The following is a 25,051-nucleotide window of genomic DNA, read 5'->3' as shown; positions in this document are numbered from 1 at the left end:
GCTGGCGCACACCGAGGGTAGGGAGACAGTAGGAAGGACCTGGGCAGTTGTAGGGTGTGCACACTGACTTCCTCTCCGTCCTCAGTCCCCGTGTGCTCTCGGTGCTCCCCTGCGCCATCAGCATCAGCCTGGGCGGGGAGCAGGCGTCCCGCTCGCCGAGACGGAGAGGTTTTAGTCTTGTCCTCCTGCACACCTCCCCCAGGTCGGACGTCTCCATGGTCATTGCAGCCTTGGGAGTCCTTCCTCTCCTGGCCTGGCCAAACCACTGTCTCCTCGGCCCCTCCCCCTTCCATCTTCCCTTTATGTTTTTTCCTCTCTTTTGAAAATTTATTTTTCTATCTAGGAATAACTGACACATTGTGTTAGTTTGAAGTGTGTAACTCGAGTCACTATTTGTCTGTATCGTGAAACGATCACAGTCGGTCTGGTTTACGTCCGTCACCTTCCACGGTTACGGCAGTATTTTTCTTGTGATGAGAACTTTGCAAGTACACACCGCTGTCTGGTTCCTTCCGGCTCCGCACCCGTCCGTCCGTTAATCCCCGCGCCCTGGTTGTGTGGTGATGGAAAGTTTCTAGCACCTGCCCACCTGTCCCATTTGGCCCGCCCCCACTCCCCGCCCCTGCCTCTGGCGACCACCAGTGTGTTCTCTGTACCTAGAAGCTGCTTTGCTGCTTCGGTTTTTGTGTTTTTGTGATTCCACCTGTAAGTGATCACGATCATACAGGATTTGTCTCTCCTTCTGACTTATCTCATTTAGCATAATGCCCTCAGGGTCCATCCATGTGGAAACAGATGTCAAGATTTCCTTCTCTTCTTAAGGCTGAGAACTGTGGCCGTGTGCAAATACACCCCCTCCTCTTTCCCTCTTCATCCGTCCACGACACGTGGGTTGTTTCCACGTCTTCACTGGGGGAAATAACACCACTATGAACATGCAGGTGCAGACATCTCTTTTTTTTTAAAGCAGGGGTGTATTTTATTTTATTTTTAATTTTTTAACGTTTATTTATTTTTGAGACAGAGACAGAGCATGAATGGGGGAGAGACAGAGAGAGAGGGAGACACAGAATCTGAAACAGGCTCCAGGCTCTGAGCTGTCAGCACAGAGCCTGACTCGGGGCTTGAACTCACGGTCCAAGATATCAAGACCTGAGGCGAAGTCGGATGCTTAACCGACTGAGCCACCCAGACGCCCCTCCTTTTTTCTTTTTAAATGTTTTATTATTTTGAGAGAGAGAAAGATGGTGAGCGGGGGTGGGGCAGAGAAAGAGGGAGACGGGGAAGCCCAAACAGGCTCCCTGCCGTCAGCACAGAGCCCGACTCGGGACTTGAACTCACGGACTGCGAGATCATGACCTGAGCTGAAGCCAGACGCTTAACCGACTGAACTACCCAGGCACCCCTTTGTTTTATTTTTTAATGTTTACTTTTGAGAGAGAGCACAAGCAGGGGAGGGGCAGAGACAGAGAGATGGGGAGAGAGAAGGACAGGGAGAGAATCTCAAGCAGGCTCCACGCTGACAGCGTAGAGCCCAGTGCGGGGCTCAGACTCCCGAGCCCTGGGATCATGACGTGAGCCGAGGTCGGCCGCTCAGCCAGCCCTGCACCCAGGCGCCCCACAGACATCTTCTCAAGTTGGTGTTTTTGTTTCTTGGGACCAATGCCCGGAAGTGGAACTGCCGGGCCGTAAGGTGGCTGTATGTGTAACTTCTGGAGGAACCCCACGCTGTTTTCCACGGCGGCTGCAGAGTCCTAGGTCCCAGCAGCTGTGCGCTGGGCTTCCCTTTCCCCCACACCCTCGCCAGCCATCGGGTTCCACCTGCGCCCCTCCGCCCTGTCTGCGGGGCGTGTCACTGGGGATCGGGTCGCAGAGGCCCGTGGGGCCCTTTTCTGGCAGACAGCACCCTCCTGTAAGCAGGGGGCCTGGCTGAACGGGTGCTCAAGGACCTGAGGGCGGGGGGACTCTTCTCACTTCCTCGGGCTTGGGGTGTGCTTAGCCCTGGAGGGAGGGGCGCCCAGGCCACGAATGATGTCTCTAGCCGGGTCCCAGAGGCCTTCCCAGAGACCCAGGCAAACTGGCACATTGCCGAGGCCAGCCCACCTCCGTGCAGACCCGGCCCTTTGTTCTCTGTGATGTCTCTTCACCCCTCGGGGGCCCACGCGAAGCCCTCCTCCTGGCGTGGTATGTCTCCTGTCGGCCAGCCGCAGGGGGTGGGGATTTACCACTTCTCTGCAAGGGCAGGTCTAAAATACACATTTGATCAAAGGCTGTGATGCTTCAGCATCTGGGCAGCTGAAATGTTACTACTGTAGGCACGTTTTAACCTCCATACACCGTTGGAGAGAAAAGGAATCTCATTTAGTTATGGGTTCTGGTTAGCTGAGTTTAATTAACATTTTATTGTCTTGACATATTTTTCTTCCGTTCCTTCAAGGGGGATGCAGTTAAAGACCTGATGCTTCGCTTCCTGGGTGAGAGAGCCGCGGCGAAGAGGCGGGTCTTAAATGCCGAGTCCGTGGAGCAGACTTTTGTCGGGTTGAAGCAGCTAATCGTAAGTTATGACGTGTTTGGTTTCGAAATTGTTTTTTATAAGTCCTGCCTTCCTTCCTTCCTTCGTCATATTTTCCTTCCTTCGTCATAGTTTCCTTAGAGTCACTTACTCCGGATGTATTACCTAGAGCCCTTGCATGGAAATAAAATTTTGTTGAATTAGATACCAGTTCTGTGCAGCCAAAAGCGTCCCACAAACATACTTTTAATTAGTTAAAAAGCTATTATTTTAGACGATCAAATTACTCAAAGCAACGTATACTTTGATTAAATATGCTTCATCAAACATAGTAACTAGAGAGAAATAATTTTATGCTGCTTTTTTAAAACACTCCGTCGTCTCCACTTGGCTTAAAAGGTTTATTGTTGAATGGGTGGGTTCACCACAAATGCACACAAAAGTCCTTGTTCCTTAACAGGAGTAAACTCGTGCAACTATCCAGGTAGAGATGTAGTCCCAGGTATTAACAGGAAAGTAGTAATAGGAAACTATCTGAGCTGCAGGCGTTTTAACATGGATGGGTAGATGCTTCTGCGGTCTTTGAACCCCTGGAAGTCGTATGCCCCCACAATTGCCTCTCTCTTGCACGTCTTCTATGACGTGTACAGAAGTATGTGTCCTCCGAAAGGCAAGTAAGAATCACTTGTTTGGGTGGTCAGCAGATATTTTACATATAAAGCAATTAAAGTCTAATTTCTTAGTAAGTGTAAATCAAATGCCTTATTGGGTTTCTTTTACTGAAGTGATTCTGGAGTTATTCCTATGCTAAGAAGCTTTGGGAAGGAAAGACGTGGACCCACTCTGTTTTTGAAAGGGAGGGGAAACGACTTTTTAAATATCTGCACACTTTATCGTTTGTTAATGAAGTCACAGGTCTTGACAGGTGAGCATTTCCGGGGCTGAACGAAGAGGTTCTTGCATTGTTGGGTTCTTGTCTTGGCCTTGACCGGCCTGGAAGCAGCCGCTATAAGACATCGTCATGAGCGATAGGCCGCACTAGGAGTGTCACCTGGTGGTGACCGGTTTGTGTTTTAAGTAAATTCTACTCCACATATGGGGCTTGAACTCATGACTCCGAGATCAAGAATCGCACGCTCTCCCAACAGAGCCAGCCGGGCGCCCCTGTAATGACCAGTTAAAAAAGTATACCTGGAACCGGGCACAATCATCGTAACCAATTTGTTCCATGGGCGATCTTGTTTACCTGCTGTGATTGTTTCTGCTGTTAACAAATATGTTAACAGTGGGGGGCGCCTGGGTGGCCCAGTCGGTTGAGCCTCCGACTTCGGCTCAGGTCATAATCTCGCGGTCCGTGAGTTCAAGCCCCGCATCGGGCTCTGTGCTGACAGCTCGGAGCCTGGAGCCTGCTTCAGATTCTGTGTCTCCCCCTCTCTCTGCCCCTAACCCACTCGCATTCTGTCTCTGTTTCTCTCAAAAGTAAACATTAAAAAAATTTTTTCTTAAGAAACAAATAAGTAGGTACAGTGGTTTGGGGTCTTTTCGTACATTGAAAATACTTAAAGCCAGGAGAGATTTTATTATAGTCCTAACAAGGAGACCTATTTAAGATGGAAAATGTATTTACAAAAACTTATTACCAAAAAATATGTATGCATTTTTAAAAAGGGTGGGGGGGTTGCTGGGGTGGCTCAGTTGGTTGAGTGTCTGACTCTTGACTTCAGCTCAGGTCATGATCCCAGAGTTGTGGGATCGAGCCCTATATCAGACTCCATGCTGAGTGTGGAGCCTGCTTGGGATTCCTTCTCTCCCTCTCTCTCTAAAAAAAAAATTTTTTTAATACTTAAAAACAGTCATTACCTTGCCCTGGTATTTTAATTATGTCCTAAAGTAATTCCTCTCATCATCAAGACTAGGAAAGAGTTTCAAAATGTATTTTCCTAAGTAACGTCCGTGCATTTTAAGACTGTAATTTACAGGGAAATGAATGTCATAGCCTGTGGAGGACATTTTAATCCCTGTAATGGTATCATATACAGAGTTAATGATTCCTTTTGAGTCATAGATGGGAAAGTTATGTACATACTGTTAGTTACTTGAGTGACTTTTATTGGACTATTTTTCTCATCTTTTAGAAGTCATCGAATTCCTGTGTTCAGTTTTTCAAAAAGAGTGTATCTTATTTCCTAGCGTAAAAAAAAAAAAAAAAAAGGAACATTTATTTAAATTTAGATCTCTTTCTTTTTTTTTTTTTTTTAAATTTTTTTTTCAACGTTTTTTATTTATTTTTGGGACAGAGAGAGACAGAGCATGAACGGGGGAGGGGCAGAGAGAGAGGGAGACACAGAATCGGAAACAGGCTCCAGGCTCCGAGCCATCAGCCCAGAGCCTGACGCGGGGCTCGAACTCACAGACCGCAAGATCGTGACCTGGCTGAAGTCGGACGCTTAACCGACTGCGCCACCCAGGCGCCCCTAGATCTCTTTCTCATATCAAACTGACCTTATTGTCAGAGTTCTACACGTCATTTACAGTAATGATGAGATTTTTGTAAGAACTCAAAGTTTTACAGGGTATGTTTTAAATTGTAGTTATAAAAACCATTTCTTCACCAAACGCTTTTGACATCTCATAACGAGAATGGAAGAGGATCTCCAGGAAGGGGACTAGAAGGAGGAAAAAAATGAGATCAAAATAGCCAGAAGCACGGTGAGAAAATAAAAAATTGTAATTTCAAATCGCAGGCCACGTGTAATCCCCAGTCGTGGCTCACAGGTTGCTGAGGGGAGGTCCCAGCGTTTTGAAGGAAGGGGGTACCTGCCATTAGAACTCAGCACTGCTCTGGGTCATCCTGGCCCGTCCTTCCAAGAATCCTCTTCTCCCCTTCCTCCAGCCTCAACCCCTGGCTCAGTGGTCAGGCTGCCCAGAGCTACGCAGGACGCTGGAAAGAGGGTACCACGGGCCGGTCCTGCTAGGTCCCCATCACCTGTAAGGCCAGTCCAGCTGAAGGCCATGCTCTCTCGAGGCTGGAAGAAATAAACCGCCCACGTGCGTGTGCACACGCCTGGTGTGCATGAACAGGGATATGTCCCCTAGGCCTTGTACTTGGCACCTGTGCAGGGACAGACACTGGAGGAGAGTGATCCTGGAAAGGGAACACGGACCTGCCTCAGCACGGGGCGGGGCCCCAACACATACTTGTGTGGAAGGAGCCGTGTTACAGGTTGTTAGGGAAAGGAGGAGTCAGTCAGTGTTGGCACGCAATTAGTGAGGTATTCAAAAGGGAAGAATTACAAAGATCTTTATTTCTTAGCACACTCAAAAATAAATTCCAAATAAATTAAAACAAAATTTGTTAAATTCCAGAAAATTGAGGAGACTCTTAATGATGCAGGATAGAAAAGTATTTCTTAAAACTTTTAGGGGGAAATGGATAAATTTGACTACTACTTTAAAACCTGTGTACAACAAAAACACCATAAAGAGTATTAAAAAGTGAGCCACAGAATGAGAGAAGATGTTTGAAATAGATATTAAGACCTTCCTCCAATGACTAAGAAATGAAAACAGCCCAGTAGAAAAATGGGCACATGATAGGAGGAGGCAGTTCGCAGAAACCAGACAGCCTATAAACTTGGAAAAGGTGCTCATCTTCATTGGGAATCACAAATGTGAGTCCAACAGGAGGGTCGTACATCAACACGGCAGCACCGGGCGTCCGCCAGGGTGCAGGAGGCGGCCCGTGTCCTTGCGGGCGCGAGCTGGAAGGCCCGCTTTGCAGAGCAACGTAACGGGAGCTGATCAGATCAACGCTTTGCAGCACCTTGGACCCAACATTCCCCCCTCTGATTCTATACTTCAGAGAAACTCTTGCACCTGTGCTTAACAGGACATATTCGAGAATGTTTGTTGCTGTATTGTTTGAATTAGCCAAAACTGCTGTTGGAAACCTTACTATTGAATAAGACAAAGTTATGTTACGTAGTTAAGTCCCTTGGAACAGCTGAAGTACAGGCAGGAGAGCCACGCTCATCAGCGTGAGAAAACCCCCAGAACGGTGTGGAGCCCTGAACACAAAGTGCGAAGGCCGCCGTAATGTGCCAGCTTGGAAGACCAGCCGGCAGTCCCTGAGCCACGCCATCCCTGATCCCACAGTCTGGGAGAGCCCTCCCTGAAAACCTAGTTATGTTTGGTGGCAGAATCCGAGCTGACCAGGCTCATTTGGTGCCATCCCCGGGACACTCCTCCTCGCCTGCCGCCTCCCTGCCCTGCTCCCCTGCTCTCCCACTTGCCCTTTACGGGCGACGCAGCGGGAGCCGGCCAGGTGGAGGGACGGAGGGGGTCCAGGCCGGGCGGCCTCCTGTGGGCTCAGCCTGAGGTCCTGTGGGCCTGGCCCCTCCCACCTGGGCGTCCCTCTGTTGCCTGGCCCTGGGTGCGTCTCTGTCCCTTCGTGGCTGTCTTGGCCTCGCCCACACCTGTGCAGATGGCCCCTCGTCCAGCTCTCCGGGAGCCCCTGGGGACTGTCAGCAGCCTCCCGTTGCTACCAGGCTCCCAATGGATAGGATAGTTATGGTCTTTGTTGATCCCACTTGCTGTGAACAAAAGTATTCCTGTCTGGAAATCTTCTTGAAATATCAAATTAAATTGAAGTGTAGACAAAGAAATACTTTATATTCTCTTATCATGAAAAAGAAATATTTGGGGAAATACAAATTGTAAATGGTAAACTTGTCTCACAACTTCTCTGTGTTCTCTCCTCGTTTGTTTCCTTTTAAGTTGTAATACGAGGAAAATCATCCTCATTGTTCTGCTTTCTCTGCTAGCATGTGTGACTCTCAAACCAGAAGATAATGCACATCTTAGTCTTGAAAGGAGCCACGCTGCGTCACCTCTGGTCCCGAATCGCGGTGACCCCGTGCAGCTGGCAAGTTCTGGGTCCAGACTGGCCCCTGCCTTTCTCCCAGGCTCCTTGTACTCAGACAGGCCGCCAAGAAGGTGGTGGGGAGGCACCCCAACCCCCTGCCCCAAGTTGTTTTGTTTTTCATTGTCTTGAGGAATTATGTCATTCTGACCCCTGGAAAATTTGCCGTCAGGTTAGCGTAAGTTCGTTTAGATGTTAGTACACGTCATCTATAGACCATCAGTATTCGTCAGAAAATGGCCTCGCTTAGTAACGACCCACTTAGGAGCTACGAGTGTCCTCGTACAGCTTCTGTATTCAGCCACCTGCGGGACAGTTACATTGGGAGAAACTGTAATGGGGGCATTTGTGCTTGCTATTTTCAGTTAGGAAAGGAGCCACTTTGTAAAAGATTCCCACTTAGGGGGCGCTGGGTACCTCCGTCGGTAAAGCATCCGACCCTGTATTTCGGCTCAGGTCATGACTTCCGAGCCCCATGTCGGGCTCCGTGCTGTCCATGTGGAGGCTGCTTGGGATTCTCTCTCTCTCCTTCTGCCATGCGCTCGCTCGCTCTCAAAATAAATAAATAAGCTTTAGTAGACTTCCATTTACTAAACAATGAACCATCAAGTGAGAGGTTTTGGCTTCGTTTTTAATAAATGTCATCCAGTTTGGGATGTAGAAACCACATCTTAGTATGACAAATCAGAGTAAGAGCTGAAGGCTTTTTATACGGTACATTTTAGTAGTTTTAATCACTTATGGAGAGTCTGTATTCACAGAGTGCTTGCAAATAGTTTTATTACACGTTCAACTGGTTTACTGGTGGTGGGAATCTGTACCTGGTGGACGTCAAATGAGATAGGCGTCTTTACTGGGCAATGAATCTTTGTTTCACAAATATGTAAGTAGCCAGGGTCAGATCTTCTCGTTTAGGTATCTTTGCACCCACACGGATTCTGTGTCTCTGAGGTCTGTCAGCAGATCACACGGGAGCTCACGGGGGTGGTTCAGTGTCAGGCAGCTCCTTACGTACTGTCGTGAAATCCCTTTTTTCCCCCAGGTTTTAAAATACCTCTTTCCTCATGTGTTAACTGCCATACTTCGTAACTTATACCTTCATACTTGATTTTTTTTTTTTAGTATGATTTCAACACGCATTGATTTTGTTCCTGCATAAAGCACGGTTCTAGGTAATGGATGGGGTGAGCATGTCCCCGGTGTGTGGGACACAGGGAGAGGCGTGCCATTTCTAGACGGCCACAACATAACGGCCTCATCCACGAGTGCGATGGCCCACTGTGTGTGCGGCCTGTCCTTTTTTTCATTCACAAACCTCTGTTCCCTCCTTTTACAAACAGCATGTCCTTTTTTTTTTTTTTAATACTTATTTTTGAGAGAGAGAGCACAAGGGGGGAGGAGCACAGAGAGAGAGGGAGACAAAGAATCCCAGGCAGGCTCCAGGCTCCGAGCTGTCAGCACAGAGCCCAACGCGGGGCTCGAACCCACAAACTGTGAGATCATGACCTGAGCCGAGGTCGGCCGCTTCACCGACTGAGCCCCCCAGGGGCCCCCAAACAGCGTGTTCTTAATTCTGAAAAAGTGAGGAGAAGTAAAACCATGGTCAGTTAACATTTTCGTATCTGACTGTGTGTATGTCTCCAGTAAGTCTGTGTGGGGAATGTGAATACATGTGTAGGTATATATATATGCTATACAAAACTTCATGTTCTACTTTTTTATACTTTAGTATCTTTTTATTAATATTTCTTAAACATTGTCCAATATTGAAGGGTCTTTACAAATATTTTCTAACTGCATCATCTGACGCTATTATAAATAATCCTGGGATGGACCATCTTGTACAGAAATCTTCTCTACATATATGATTATTTCCTTAAGATAAATGCTGGGAGGAGAATGAGGTCAGAGTATGGGCAGTTTGTTTTTTTAATGTTCATTTTGAGAGAAAGAGAGTGTGAGTGGGGGAGGGGCAGAGCGAGAGAGAGAGAGAGAGAGAGAGAGAGAGAGAGAGAGAGAATCCCAAGCAGGCTCCATGCTGTCAGCACAGAGCCCAGTGTAGGGCTTAAACTCATGAACCGTGAGATCGTGACCAGGGCCGAAATTATGAGTCAGACGCTCAACTGACTGAGCCCCCCAGGCGTCCCAGAGAATGGACAGTTTGGGGGCTCTTGATACATTCTTTTTCAGGAAGATGATACCGTGTGTACATTAACCAGCAATATGCACACGCCTTTGCCATAGTGTCTCCTTGTCTGTCCTGACTCGTATCTTCTTCAGAAATCATTTTTTCTCATTTCTTAGGCTAACAATGGCATTTGCTGCTTTTTTTGTTTTTTGGCTAATGAAAATCAATCACTAATAAGTTATAATTTATGTTTCTTTCATTATTAGTGTAGCTTTTTTTACTGCCTTTTTGTAGTTGCGTGAATTTACTATTTCATAATTTCTTGTAACAAACGCACATGATAGGTACGATACTGTAGGAATACTTTTAAAAGTTAAAAAGCGTCCTCTAGACAAGGCCACTGTCCCAAGAGCTTACCTAGAGGGAAGTGGGACACAGTCACTGTTAAAGTGACCTTGGACACTGGGCTGTGTTTAATGTGCACGCAGAGTGGATGAGACAGACTGTATCCCACAGCGGGTGTTTCTTAGCCCTCTTTTCATTGTTGGCCCCTGAGGAGCATTTTGCAACATATTCTCCTAATTGCTCACCTCCACCCTCAACCCCACATGAAATAAAATACTGAGGAGGAAGATTCTGTCGGGTGGGGTTAATGTTTGGAGGTCCATTAATCGCCGTTACCCGAGAACCAGATTCCGTCCCCCTGGGGGGGCCGTCTCCCCCCAGGCACGTGCGTGCCGGCGAATCAGGAATGGGCAGGAGGGGCGTCGCCAAGCTGGAGTCCGAGTCGGGGTGGGGTGGTGGTCTCGGCAGCCCCTCCTCGCTAGAAGCCGGGGTGACAGCTGTGACGCGTGAGAGCACGAACAGCTGACCGGCAGGGACGGCAGTCCCAGCCACATCACAGACTGCGCCCTCGTATCCGCCTGCAGGTGGCCGGCTGCGGTGACAAGCTTCACCCGCCGGCCTGAGGTCGCACAGGTGGCAGTGGGAGCTAACGGGGGGTGTCTGCCTGCTTCTCCTCCCTGCCACCCTTCCCCCCACCTGGTGACGTTGGGCCGCCAGGTCTCCGTGGGGCCACGGCGCCCGGGGAGAAGTGCCACGCCCCACCCTGGTGCGTGCACTGGCCGGAAGGTGATGGCCCGCCTCGCGGGACCTTCAGCGCCGCCGTCCATCCAGCCTGCTGGGCTTCTGTGGTGGCTCCCCGGGCCTTTCTGAACGGGCCCTGCCTTTTGCAGACCTCCAGCCCTCCCTGGCTCCTGGCTGGAGCAGACAAGTGACCCCCCGCCCCAGCTCAGAGCAGAACAGGGGGGAGGCCGTGGGACAGAAGCCTCGCTCCCGGCGCAGACGTGCACCTCGTGCGCCTGCTGAGATGTGCGTCCAGAGTCCTTCCCTCTCGACTCGCCGGACCTCGCGCTGTGGATCGTCCTTCCCGGTACGCGGCCAGCCTCCCTGCAGCCAGACCCTTCTCGTCGCCACTCGGTTGCAAACAGGCACAGATCAGGCACCACCGCCTCGCCTCCTCCCTCGCCTTCACGGGGTCCCCGTCTCCCCGCCCCCCTGCTCGCGGTCCACCCGTGTCTCTCGGTCCGACTTCCCGCCCCATCTGCCCGTCGCACCAGCGCTCGGTGAGGCCAACGGTGATTCTGCTGCCGCCGTGCCCGCCGCCTCCGGAGCCCTGAGGACTGTCCCTCCCTGCACCCCAGACCCACATCCTTCCCCCCCCCCCGGCCACCCCCTGCACGTGCAGACCCCGCACTGCCCCAGGGCAATGCCCTCCTCTCTTCCTAACCTCAGACCCACACGGAAGCGGCTGGTTTTCCTCTTCCTCGTGAATGTCTCAGAGGCCCTCAGATGCATCGTTGTCGGAACCGAATTCCGGATTCTGAGCTCTGACCTTTTCCAGCCTTCCCCGTCTCCATGACCGCTTCACCGCCCTCGGGCGGCACGTCAGCTCTCAGACCCATCCTACGGCCCCGCTCCCCGTGTCAGGTCGCCACTCAGCCGTGTCCCTTGGCCTTGTCCACACGCCCACGCTAGTACAAGCCGCCTGCAACCGTGCTTTTCAGGCTTGGAAGGACGGGCGTTTTCTCGGGACTTTTCAATCTTCAGCAGACTGAAACTTACCCTTTTTTTTCTTTAATTGTAGAGAGGGTGTGAGCAGGGGAGAGGAGGAGAGGGGCCGCGGAAGGGAGCGAGAGGGAGGGAGAATCCCAAGCAGACTCCATGCTCAGCACAGAGCCCCACGCCGGGCTGCATCCCGTGACCCCGAGATCACGACCTGAGCCAAAATCAGGAGTCAGATGCTCAACCCACTAAACCACCTAGGCGCCCCCCAGACCGAAGCTTCTGTAAAATTCCGTCTACATTAACAATATGAAAAACACGTACCAGGTACAAGCCCCCTTTTGTTATCATGCGTGACAATAAGTACTCTGTCGAGTGGCTCTAGAAGTTTCTGTTCCTCCACCTTTCTCACTCGGGACCAGTCATAAGGGGGACGTGGTCCACGGTCTCCCTGGAAGTGGCAGTGGCCAGGCCTGGGTGGCACCTGGGAGTATCTTAGGCTCGGGGGGCCCCTCAGTCTCTGGGGCAGCCACTCAGCTCTGCTGTGACCGCACCTCCTTCGTGGGAGCCCAGAACCAGCCTTAGACAACACGGACCACGTGCAGGAGGCTGGGTCCCGGAACTGCGTGCAGACCGTGCACCGCGTGGATAGGGCCTGTGGACCACACACAGGTCGCCAGCATCAGGCCTGGACACCGGCTTCACCGACACCTGCTTCGCCCCTCAGGTTCATGCGTCATCCTCACAGGGGCTGATGTTTCTGGAACGTGAGCCTGACGTGTTGCCGGTGCCCTTGGAAGCCTCTGGAGGCTGGCCTGGCCTTACCTGCCCCTTGACCACACCTGCACTGCCTGCCCCTACCTGCCCCTCATCCTCCCCTGCCAGGCCCCCTCTTACCTGCCGCACCTCTCTCAGACCGCACCGGCCTCCTCCTTCCCGTCGCTCGTATCCCCACAGCCCCCACTCACACCAGGCCTTTGCCCACTGGAGCTCCCCTCCTGCCCTCCTCACTGGGGTCATTTCCTGGGAGGCCAGCTGAAGTCATTTCCCAGGAGGACTGCCCTGAGCACTCAGTTCAGATCTGACGCCACCAGCAGCAGAGGCCAGCCTGTGTGACCGAGGCAGTTGGGAAGAGAGCAATAATTAATCGCCCCTGCATACAGGATCTGCTTAGAATGTACACAGAACTGATTTGGACTTGGCCGAATAGCTTTCCCATTTGCAAGTCCGGAATATACAGCCGCACTTGTGATTCTCCCCCAGCAGTTGGAGCACCCCCGTCGGCCCAGGCTTCCACCTGCGGGGCCCTCAGGGCTGCTGTCAGGAGAGTCCGCAATCAGCAGCCGGGCCCGTGCTCTCTGGGTCCTCACCCCCACTTGGGGTTCCGCCTGGGGAGGGGTGGGGCGCCCACAGGGGCAGTGCGTGCCTCAGTACCTGGAGAGGTGGGGGACTGCTCCGCTCTCTGTGCGTTAAACAGCATCGCGTCATGCCCTTGCGAGGCTCCCCAGCCCCTCAGGATGCATCTGGATCTCTCGTGGCCTGAGGCCTTCCTTGCTGACATCCCATTCTTGCCCACACCTGCACTCTCACTGCCTGTGTGCCTGCCGTCGGGATCCCGGGATCGACCGGGGTCCCTCACGCACACTGTCTCCCCCTCGCCTGGAGGGTCCTACCCCTGCCGGACCCCGCTGTTCCTCCTTCACGTCTGGCTCCAGCAGCTTTCCGTTCCCTGACATTAAGTCCGGCCACCTGGTGACGTGCACCGTGGCACTTGCTTCAGAAAGCACTTGGGGTGCGTGCAGAATCACTTGAGTGATCATCGGAAAAACGCTTTGTTTCATATCTGCCTTCCTCGCTGGATCCTGAGGTGAACGCACGGAAGGCTGTGCACTCAGCCGGCTCTTTGCCCACAGGGCCTGACCTGGTCTGTACGTCTGTCGGCCACACACGTGACCGGGTGCGTCTGCTGTGTCCGAAGCTGGTTGGCGCCTGTTGCGCTGAGGGGATACGTAGATAGGAGTGAGCATCCACTTTTTGCTTCTTAAAACGCCGGAACATTCTCTCTGATAACATGTTCCCCTGCATTTGCCTGCTGGCCCTCCTGTCTTCATTGCCTCGGGGTCAAAAGACAAACACAGTAAGTCCAGGTTGACCGGCTGACACATCCCTGTCAGCCATCTTTTTTCGTCTTGGTAAAATAGAATTAAACATTTAGCATATGAAGCCACTCGTTTTGTAGACACACGCAGATCTTCCCGATACAGATAAATGTATCCGGCGCATAGCATAAAATTAAGTTATTAACTTTAAATTTGTGGAAATTACAAAATGAAGTTATCTGGATGAAAATGGAAAGCAGTGTTCTAGATTTGGGGGGGGGGGGGGCTTTCCAACAAGAGTTCTCCTCCCCGTGTTCTGCCGGTTGTTCAACGTTAACGTTTGTAGGATTTGCTCATCTCTTGCTTGGTGTCCTTCTCGCCTGATTACACACGCAGCGGTGACAAGTGGCGTTGCGCTCAGTCCCTGCCGCCGTCCGGCCTCACTGTCCTCGCCCGCGGTGGCGGGAGCCGCCCCGAGCCCAGCGGGTGCCGTGTGTCCGAGTGGCTGCGATTTGGTCACGTATCCCCTGTGTCTTCCAGAGCTGCAGGAACTGGAGGGCGGCGGTCGACCTGTGCGGGCGCCTTCTCACCGCCCACGGCCAAGGCTACGGCAAGAGCGGGCTGCCCACCAGCCACACAGCAGACTCGCTGCAGGTACGGCCCCTTTGGGTGGTCGAAACGTGGGGACACAGAAGGCGCCCGACCTTTCGTGCCACTGAGAAAAACCTGAGACGAAGATGGGCTTTCGTAGCCCAGATTGCACGCCAGTACGGCTGACTCTGGCCTTCCTGGCCCGATGGCACGGATGCGAGCTGATTTCCCACCGTGCCTCTGCGCCCAGGGCCTCCGGCCCCTCGGAGCTGACCGCTCACCCTCGTCGCACGGCCCTCTCTGACACGCACCCCTCCTGACTCCGTGCCCTTCAGTGCCCTCCCCAGACAGGGTTCTGTCCACAGCTGCCCTCCCTTCACGCCCGCGCCCACTGGACTCCTTCTCCTGCCCGACAGGATTGTCCGACTGAGACGATTAGACGAAATCACTCATGTCGTTCTTATCAAGCTCAGGAGTATTCTCAGAAATGCGTGGTTAGGCAAATGTGCAAAGAAACAAAGTTTGGCCTTTGTTCGGATGCACTGGAAATCAAGCTCTGCTACCAAATTCGTAGTAAATAGGAATTTCTGAACTTGACCCACGTAGGCAACCTGTCGTTTCCCTTATGTTTTGTGTTTCAGCTTTGGTTTGTGAGGCTGGCGCTACTGGTGAAGCTGGGCCTCTTCCAGAACGCCGAAATGGAGTTCGAGCCCTTTGGGAACCTGGATCAGCCAGATCTCTATTACGAGTACTACCCGCAAGTGTACCCGGGCCGGAGGGGTAAGGCACTGGTGCTCCCCGTCCGTGCCTTTGCGTGCGTTTGCTTTGCTTTGCTTTGCTTTGCACATAAGTGTCCTCCCTTTTCCTTCCGTATCCGGGCTGGAAACCTCAAGTAAGTAACCCAGCAGCGAGCCCTGACTTACCGAATGACCTCGCTGGGTTTTCTAAATGCACTTCCCCGGACATAGCGGTCGGTACAGCCATCTGAGGCACCTGCTACAGGACAGCAGTGAGATTGGGGGTAAGCACCGGTGGTGGGTTTTTTCAGACTTTCTGACTGTGCTCCGGAGTAAAACATACTCATGTATCATGACTTACTGCAAACATACGCATAGAAACAAAACAAAACCCCCTTGCAACGGTACTTACTCTGTGCCATTTTCTCCTAGTTCTGTCCTGATTTAATTTACTTAAAAGTCTGGTTGCAGTCCCCAGGAAGCCCCAGGGAGCCCCGCCATCATCTGGAAAACCTGGGCTGCAGCACGGAGCAGCTGTCAGGGGGCAGGAAGTAGGGATTGCAGGAGGGAGAGCACAGGTGACAGAGAACCTTCCGGGGCACGAGCAGCTCAGGTGGAGTGAATGCTTCTGGGCAGAGAGCCTCAGAGACGTGTTGAAACCCCGCAGGTGTTCCTGTGAAATGTAAACCAGCTTCGGGAGGACTTCCAAGAGGCCGCAGACGTAGTTACTGAAGGCAGGGCTCTGCAGTCAGACTTCCTGTAGGTCCTGCCCCGCACTTCCTGCAGTGCCTCTGTCCCAGCACCCTTTCCAGGACAGCAGCGGTGATTCTCGGGCGTCGCGAAGATCGGGCAAAGCCATTTATGTAGGTTGCTCAGAGCGGGGGCTTCTGCCCAGTAATTACTGCGTTTTGGCTGTTTTTTGTATTCTGTTCTTAATTCATCAGTAGACACCATATCTTACCGCCACCTTTCGAAAGATCACCTGGTCAGCACTTGTGGGATGTAACAGGAATGACAAAGAAAAGTTCTGGTTCTCAGGAAACCCAGAGCCTGATTGGAGGTAGAAAATAGAAAATCGTAACCGGACAAGGGAGGACAAAGGCCCTACGAATAACGAAGATAGTGGTGCCATAGAGTTTTCAAAAAATTAAGTCAACTTCTTACTTGGTTAATATTAGAGGTAGGTAAATAGATGAACTGAGACTAGAAGGAAAAACACATTTCTCAGCTTCTGTCTGTGTTGTTTTTCCTTAAAACAGCACGTCCTGTTTCTGTGGAAGGGACAGAAGGAGCAAGCTTTCTGCATTCTCGGGGCTTTCTCTTCATCGTGTTTACTCCCCACAGGGTGGGGAGTTGCGTCGACTCGGGGTCAGGAAGGGGACAGCAGGGCCCCATCCTGAACTTCTTCCCAGCCAATGGCCCGTCAGGTCTGGTGGGGCACAGACGAGAGCCAGGAGCCTCCGTGAGTGGAGCCTTCTCGAGGATGCCCCAGCCGCCTGGTGTTATCACAGGCGGAGGAGGTGGGACAGGGGGTGCCGGGCTCCCCGTCGGTTCTGCCACTGCTCGCGGCTCACGTCTGCCTTAGGTCCCGGCCAGGACCCTCCCTGACTCTCTACCCACGCTCCAGCTCCGGAAGCCCCAGTGGCTGGTTGTCGCAGTCCAGCTGTGGGTGAGCCCCGCATCCCCCCACAGCCACAGTGGCTGGAAATTCTGGAAATTCAGACCACGCCCTTTGGAGGGTGCACCCTTCTCTGGTAGCTCAGGGCACACTTCTCTGGCTTGTAAATTAATCGTGTTCTTTCTCATCTACACTTTCCAGCCATTTGAGGTCCCTCCCTTCCCTGGAAGGTGATGAGCAAGCTTCCACCCTAGAAAGGAGTGAGTCTCTGTGGCCACTTCTTTTTTTTTTAATTTTTTTTTAATGTTTATTTATTACTGAGGGACAGAGAGAGCAGGGGAGGAGCAGAGAGAGGAGGAGACACAGAATTCGAAACAGGCTCCAGGTTCCGAGCTGTCAGCACAGAGCCGGATGTAGGGCTCGAACCCACTGACTGCCGAGATCGTGACCTGAGCTGAAATCCGACGCTCACCCAGCTGAGCCACTCAGGTGCCCCATCTGTGGCCGCTTCTTAGCCACTCTGATGGAAAGGTGCCCAACAGAGAGGTTCGGGGCAGTTCCAGGGGGGATGTTTGGGGATATTTCTGCCCAGTAAATCAAGAGAAGATAGGGTATTCTCACACTTGTCACGAGGAACAGCTGTGGTCCCTTCAGCGTAAACAGTGTTTCTCCCCACCCGCCTGGCCGCAGCCCTGTCCCTGCTGTGTGGTCCTGCCATGGGGCAGAAGGCTGCACCCTCGGCCAGCCCTGGGGGTTGGCAGCTGGCGTTGATGGGTGTCTCGTCCTCAGCTGACAAAACTCAGCTCTGAGTTCACAGGCCCGTCTCTCAGTGGCTCTGAACTACCAGCTACCCCAAAGCACACAGCTTCACAAATGCTTCGATTTCTGTTCCCCTTGAGGTCCAGAATTGTAGATTCAGAAGGACTGTTCGTGCATCAGCCGCTTCTGGACTTACACGGGTGTTGAAGAATGCGTAAGAGACGAGAAGGCAGGTATTTCCTGTGCTGGCCGGTGACAGCCTTCAGCCCCTCACTACGTCCAGCCTTTCCTCTGAATGCTCGGCCCCCGCCCGTGTGCCCTCTTCTGTGACACCGTCCTGGAGTCCTGGAGACTCCGCCCCTCTTCACAGTCTCTGAAGAGAGACGTTGGTGGAGCTGGTCCGAGCTATCTGCATAACGAGGAGTGAGATTTCAGGGCCAGGTGTGGACTCCCTGTCATCCTCAGCCTCAGTTTTGAGGACATACTTTCCCAAAGATGTGCGGACAAGAGAGCCTGCTTCTGATCCCGCCTGAAATTAAATTGCATGGGGATACGGATAAAGAGAGGATAGTAGCCATGCATCATTAAGCAGCTAATTTAAGTTATGAAGTAGACATAAATCATATGTACATTTCAGCTAAGGCGTGTTAACATTCATCCACAACGATATGCTGAATGCTTACTAATTTTTCTTCTCGTTTTGTGATGTAACCAGCATAAATGTAAGTTTTGATTCATTCATTCGTTTTAGCTTGCAGTATATAAGCAAAGCAAGTCATTAAGATGTGCTTTACAGAGGAGGCTATAACAATGCAGATAAGTAACTTTTATGAATGAGCTCTAATATATTTTATTTAAATATTGGGCATAATTTTTACCCACTCAGAATATTCATTGCAAGATATGTAATGAATCATGAGTAAAAATCATGAAGTGCTGTGTTTTGTTTTTTCAATTTCACCCAAGAAAGGAACAGTAACGGCAGCTTTGTACATTTCTCCCACATCTCGAGCAATTTCGTAGTTTCCGCCTGTCTCGAGGGCACAGTGTGTGTGTTTCAGAAACTCAGCACTGTCTTTTAACAGGTTGTTTGAATTCTCCCCCTTGCTGGAAAGAAAGAGCAGCGGCGAGCAGCCCCAGGCCGGACCCCGTCCCCCCACCCCCGCCCTGCTGCCCTCCACCGCACTTTACTGCTGCCTCCCTTCTGATGCCGTACGTCTGTCCCTGTCCTTCGGGGCCCAGAGGTTGGGGGAGGAGCTGCTTCATCAGGCTCTTGCTCAGACTTCCGACAGCTGGGTGAGAAGCGGCCGCTCAGAGCTCAGACTCCATGTTTAGCAGCAAAACGGTGGATTATGAGCAGACTTGAGACAGTAGGGTCACACCCGGCCACCGAGCTCTCCCCGTACTTGTCACCAGGTGCAGGAAACTCAGACAGTCAGTGCTGGTGGTGAGAGTAGAGGATGTCAAAGCAAGAAGGAAAATTGAGCTCCATGGTGACACCATGTGACCTCTGTGCCCAGGACAGAGAAAAAGAAAGGTAAGTGTTTGAAACAGAAGTCCCCTAGCTGTGAGTTCTAATTGTGTCCGGTAGGGTCCTCTTTAAACTGCTCAGGATGCCGTCATTGCAGGCTGCCTGGGGAGCTCAGTCCATTGAGTGACCGACTTCAGCTCAGGTCACGGTCTCGCAGTTTGTGAGTTCGAGCCTCGTGTCGGGCTCTGTGCCGACAGCTCGGAGCCTGGAGCCTCTTCGGATTCTGGGTCTCCCTCTCTCTCTGACCCTCCCCCGCTCACACTCTGTCTCTCTCTCTCTCTCTCTTAAAAATAAGTAAACATTAAAAAAGTGTTGTTAAAAAAGTAACAAGCCCAGAGCAGTTACGTCTGTGTCATTGGAACTGTGCCATCAGGCTGAAACGGGCGAAGACCCCTACCATACAGCTTTCTGAAGTGCGGTCCTCGCTGAGCCCCAGTGCGCTGTTGCCGTGAAGCCCTGTGGGCCTGGAGGCGGCTTTACCGGGAGGACCTGTGAGCAGGAGGTAGACGGAGGGTCTACCCTCTGTGGCGGCTGACCTGCCTCTGCCTGGAGCTGCGGAAAGCCGAGACGGCCGTGCAGAGCACCCCGGGCCCCCACGGGCCCCGGATGTACCCCGAGCCCCTTAGCTTTCTGTAACACGGACAAGACAGAAGAGCAGTAGGCTTGGCGAGCGGTTCCCCCGTGGTCCCCAGCCGTGCCACCTTGGGCCCTGTAGGCAGACCCTCCGGGACCTCCCTGCACACCCCGGGAGCCCACTGCCACCCCAGCTTTTGAGGTGGAGGTGACAAGGGGAAATGGCAGGGGGGCCACAGGCACCAGCCTTTACCCAAAATGAAGAAAGTTTTTGTTTTTGTCTGTCTTTAACGTTGACAGCTGTGGAATTAATGCTTGGTGTCAGGGCTTCAGAATACCTTTCCAAGCACGACACCCTGTTTCACTTGTGAGAATCCTTCCTCACATGCCTGTGATCGCCTCCTCTCTTTAATTTGCTTTTAATCAAGTTGTTTTCATTTTGTCATTTTTAACACTAGAACAGACCGCTTTCCTCTCTGAAGGGTTTGTGTCGGTGAGACTCGTGGACAGGGATTGCATCCGTGGATGATGTAACTCGATCATTCGTTGTGTCTCTGGGTTAGCATCTTTGGCGTGGCACGTTTGTCACTGTTGATGGTGCTGGTACCGATATGTGATTATCGACGACGGTTCACTCCGTGTTGTACGTCTTCTTTGCGTTTCTGTCTTCAGAAACGATGACCCGGGCGCGCTTCTGACGTAGATGGTGTATCCAGTCATTCCAATTCGGCCTGTTGCGGGACAGTAAGATTTTCCAGAATCCCACCACCGTTTTTTATAATCTGCTGCTTGGAATTCTCTCTCTCGTTCGAAAGAAAGATGGTCAAACACACAGCACTTTGGGTTTTCAAAGTACTTCTCGGGCATGAAAGAGTTCGCTTGACTTTCTCTGTCGCTGGAGGAGAACTTTGAAGCCAAACAATGGGAAATAAGTCTGTTTGATGACCCTCAGTGTGATGTTTCGGAAAGGCAGTGCCTCCTCCGATGCCGAGTTCGGGTCTGTGCGTCCAAGGTATTAGAGTTCGTTGTGAAGATACCGTATGAAATCGTATTTCAGGACGTGATCCTTACGGACGACCAAGTCAGACCAACACTGATGGGGCAGACACTTGACCCGCGTGCTTCACGTCTGCACCCTTCCGTCACCTACCCAGTCCTCTGGGAGTGGTGGTAACACTGCCGGTGTCTTCTGTCCTCTCCTGCCCTCCCTCTAGAACCCTGAGGTTTGTGTTTCTGGTCGCAGGTCTAAATTTGGAAACTTTTTGGAGTGCCTGGGAGGCTCAGTCGGTTGAACATCCGACTTCGGCTCAGGTCATGATCTCGTGGTCCGTGAGTTCGAGCCCCATGTCTGGCTCTGTGCTGACCGCTCAGAGCCTGGAGCCTGCTTCCGATTCTGTGTCTCCCTCTCTCCCTGCCCCTCCCCTGCTCGTGCTCTGTCTCTCTCTCAAAAATAAACATTCAACAAAAAATTTTTCTAATAAATAAAATTGGAAAAAAATTTTTAACACATAACTATACATGATGGCTCAGGATTAATTGTTAATCCTGTTTCAAATGTCTTACTTTTTTTTTCCATGACAAAATCAATTCACCTCCTCTGCTTAGGTTAGACTTCCAGTTTATGCTACATCAGAACTTGGGGGCATTTATCACTCGAAGTGCATTTCCAGTCTTTTCTCAGAACAAATCATCATAGACATGGAAGTAAGCGTTCCATCTGGGTTCCGTTCCTGTCGTTAGAACACCCGTGGAAGGCCTCGTCTGAACCCGTCTCCCACGAGAAATGCCGTGGTTACCAGATACTGGTTACAGTCGGTCCCGCGTGGATCAGGCGCAGCCACTTTAGGCTCGCGTGGGCGCGGCGTGGTCCAGTCCACAGCGTCTGCTCGTGCCACGCGGCACCGGGGCAGCAGTGAATTTCCCACTCAGCTAATAAATCCTCTAGGGTGCTTCAGGACTTGCTCAGTATGGTTCTGGGCTCGTTATACTTAAAAAGCAGCATGGACATTGTAGGTTGAGGGTCATTTTATGGCGAAGGTGAAGGGCACTGTGTTCTCTCTGAGACATAGACATCCAGTGACCTGTGTCCCAATAACTGAGCAGCGGAAGGAGAGTCATCAATGACAGCAGCTCCTCCGTGTTCTGTAGGGGAATCAAGGCAGACAGGAAACCGGCAAAGCAGGGTGAGATGTGGGGGGAATCACGTGCAGAGCAGTGACCCCTGCGGGAGGTCCTACGTGACCTGGACGTGACACGGAAGTCCCTGGGCAGAGGCCCTTTGTGTGCTGTTAACGCGGGACAGAGGGCCCACGCGGTCCCGTTAGGTGCTCTCTGCGGGACATCTGCACACCTGGGCCTCACAGCAGCGTGACCGTCTCAGGCCCCCTGCTGTGCAGGTGACAGAAAAGACCCCAGGAGGACGCCATCCGCCCAGCACACGCAGCAGGTGAGCAACGGAGGTCCAGGCCGTCTGCATGGCCAGGCTGCTGCCTCCTGAAGCAAGGGGCACATCCCTCCCCAGAGAAGCTCCCGTGCCTCCTGTGGTAGGTGTCCTTTGTCGCTGCCCAGCACGGAGGCCCGCTTCTCTCTGGCGCCCTCCTCCCCGGCTCCCCGAGCCGGCCGCGTGGGCTCACTGCCCTGCAGAGGCTGTAGGCATCCGTGTCGGAGGACCGTTTGCATTTCGTGTTTCCTGAATGATTGATGGGAACGCTGCTGCCAACCTAGATCTGGGCAGGTCGTGGCTGTGCGTGGGTGGGAATCTTCCGGAAAAAGCACATCCTCTGGGAAGTGTTGGTCCTTGCAGATTTTGACCAGCCCTTCATTTCGGGGCTCGCTGTCCCTGCAGGAGAGAGGCCTCCGGGCTCGCGTGGAAGGCGTGCATACGTCATCGTCCTCCTGCTCAGCCAGCGCCGCCTGGCCCGGAGGGCATCCCGGAGTCGCAGCGTCAGACGCAGGGAGGCCGGGTTTGTGCAGACCCAGAGAATCGGCGTAAAGGTGCTTCTACCTGTGTGTCTTCGAAACAAGCAAAACCAAGTCCTCATCATTGTGAGGAAAGCGGCTTCTGCCTGTGCTGTGCGGAAGGGGGGAGTGGCTTGCCCGGGGACAGTGGTCATGTTGTAGGTCCAGGCCCGGGCCCGGCCTGCAGAGCAGACGGTGCTGACTTACGTCAGCCTGTTCAAGCTGGAACCGATCCACGGCGTCTCTCCACCTGGTGCTGTGTTTTGTCTCTACGAACAGTGTGTTCTTTTTCTAGGAAGGGGCATTGTTTTCTTTCCGATTTGTTTCATTTTTCTCTTTCCCATGAGGCTGGGAGGTGTGTGCCTTCCTTTCATTTTCTAAAGCTGTTCAAGACCTTCTCGGTGGTACCGGGAGAGAAGAGGAGGAATTCTGTCTCCTTGTGCAGCCCTAGCTCCAGGTGCCTCTCAGAAGGTCACAGGTAGGGACAGAGCTTAGGGGAGCCACACTCGGGCTCACTCTCACCCGCCCAGTTTCTGTCCTCAGCTCCCAGATTCAGTCACAGAGCCGTGCTTGTCGTCACCTGCCGCTGACGTCTGTCCTGCGTCCGCGCCGCCCGGGCTCCCCACTGGCACCTGGCGCGGCGTGCTGCAAGGGCTCGGGGTTGGCAGGGCGGGTGCGGACGAGCGGGGACGGGGGTGTCCACAGACCGCGCGCAGAGGGAGCTGATGCGAGGGGGCAGCACGGCCAGCGCGAGGGGACGCACTAGCTCTCCTGCCACAGAACCCCGAGCGCGTTGTTGTAGGTTCTGTTTCCTGTCTGGAAGGGAGGACCCGTGAACAGAGGAGCGGATGGCCTGGTGGCAGCGAGGAAGACAGGAGTTCCGTGGACCTGTTCCCTGTTACACCAGGGCGAGGGAGGACGCGTCAGTATTTCTAAGATAGTGTGCTAAAATTTTTTAAAAACGTGTTAAAATTTAGTTCTAGGAGAATTTTTGTTCCACGAGCATTAGTTCTGGACCTTATTTATGTCCCCACATTCAAGGAAGAACAGCGTAGATTTTGTGTTTTCCCTCCTGAGAAGCAGCCGTGGGGGGAGCGGTGCCCGCGGTCACCTGTGCAGGGGCCGGCTCCGCGCAGGACGGACACACGCGCGGTCTCTGCGCTTCCCCGGCCCCTGGGCCCTGTCGTCTCGGCACGCGGCAGGGAAACAACACGGACCTGAGGAGGAGGCGTCGGCCGTGCGACGTCTGAGGACAGTTGTACGCGATGCCGACTGCGGGCTTTCATCTGGCCCTGTGAGCTAGGACGCAGTCCCGCGGCACGTTTGTGCAAATCCAGATCACGGCTGCGCAGTCGCCTTTGGGTCGGCACACTTGGGTGTCACGTCAGCGAGGTTGTGGTTCCGAGTAGGGCTGTGCACCCAGACCCCCAGGACCCCGTCAGGTGGACGCTCTGACCTAGGTCTGGGGGTCCCGGGGTGGGGCCGAGACTGCGCTCTACCGGGGCCCCGGGGCTGACGCCGCGGGGTGGAGGCTCCCCTCTGAGGGGCCAGGTGTCGTGTGTTTCCCGTAGGGTTTGCTGTGAGCTTTGAGCCCGCCTGGGTGTATCCTTGTTCTCCGAAATCTGCACATTCTTCTTCCTGCTTGCCTGTTTTTATGCAGTTAAGTAAAATGACTTTGATCTGTTCCTTAGCTCTTTCAGCTAAAAAATGAATATTTCGTTCAAAGCTGTGAACTTCGAAGCTACTCCTGCTATACAGAAAAATTACATTTTCAAACTACAGACCGCTTTGCTGTGGTTTAACTATAAAACTGCATGCATGACCACTGGCATTGCAAAGTCCACGTACAAAGTAGTTGGTGCTTGGAAAGTATTTTCCATAGAATTAACTCCATATCTACTTAGGTCCTCAGGTCAGCCCATAAAAGCTTGTTCACCCGTTAAATGTACCTTGAATAAAGTATTAATATTCCTCTTCCGACTATAACTGGCTACCTTTAGTATTCCTAAGGAAAAAACACTTTTTTTTAATGTTTATTTATTCGGGGGGAAGAGAGAGAGAGCACACGCAAAAGAGCAGGGGAGGGGCAGCGGGAGAGAGAATCCCAAGCAGGCTCCATACTGTAGAGCCCAGTATGTAGAGCTCCATACTGTAGAGCACAGAGCCCACCGCAGGGCTCGATCTCGCAAACCATGAGATCATGTCCTGAGCTGAAATCAGGAGTCAGATGCTCAACCGACTGAGCCACCCAGGCGCTCCTGTGGGGTTTTTTTATTATTATTATTTCTAATTTGAGATCCCAAACCCTTTTTCTTTAAAGAATGGATCTAACTTTATTTTTATTCATGTGGCCATTCACATATCCCGACAGTGCTTACTGAAAATTACATTTTCCTTCAGTGATTTGGGGATACTGTCTTGTCCAGTAAATTCTGTGTGCGGTTGGGCATGTCTTCTCTTTTTTCGGTAAATCATCTTTCCTTTTTCGGATTCTTTAAGGTTCACGGTAAAGTTTAGCATTACAGAGAGCTCCATATGCCCTCTCCTCTGCGTACCATTT

General features: G+C 52.3%; 1 protein-coding gene across 2 annotated transcripts in view; it reads left to right on the top strand.

Moving 5' to 3' along the window:
- TRAPPC12 (trafficking protein particle complex subunit 12) overlaps nt 1–25,051 on the top strand; it is an 81,625-nt gene that overhangs the window by 16,826 nt on the left and 39,748 nt on the right. For both annotated transcript variants that reach the window (XM_019453184.2, XM_019453181.2), the window contains exons 3-5: nt 2,438–2,554; nt 14,265–14,378; nt 14,957–15,095. In XM_019453184.2, the coding sequence (XP_019308729.2) occupies nt 2,438–2,554; nt 14,265–14,378; nt 14,957–15,095 (370 nt within the window). The remainder of the gene's footprint in view (nt 1–2,437; nt 2,555–14,264; nt 14,379–14,956; nt 15,096–25,051) is intronic.

This window comes from Panthera pardus, unplaced genomic scaffold (genome assembly GCF_024362965.1).
Source record: "Panthera pardus isolate Hobbes unplaced genomic scaffold, ASM2436296v1 HiC_scaffold_26, whole genome shotgun sequence".
Taxonomy (NCBI): Eukaryota; Metazoa; Chordata; class Mammalia; order Carnivora; family Felidae; genus Panthera; species Panthera pardus.
The sequence above is the reverse complement of the archived record's forward strand: the minus strand, read 5'-3'. Positions and strand labels throughout refer to the sequence as shown.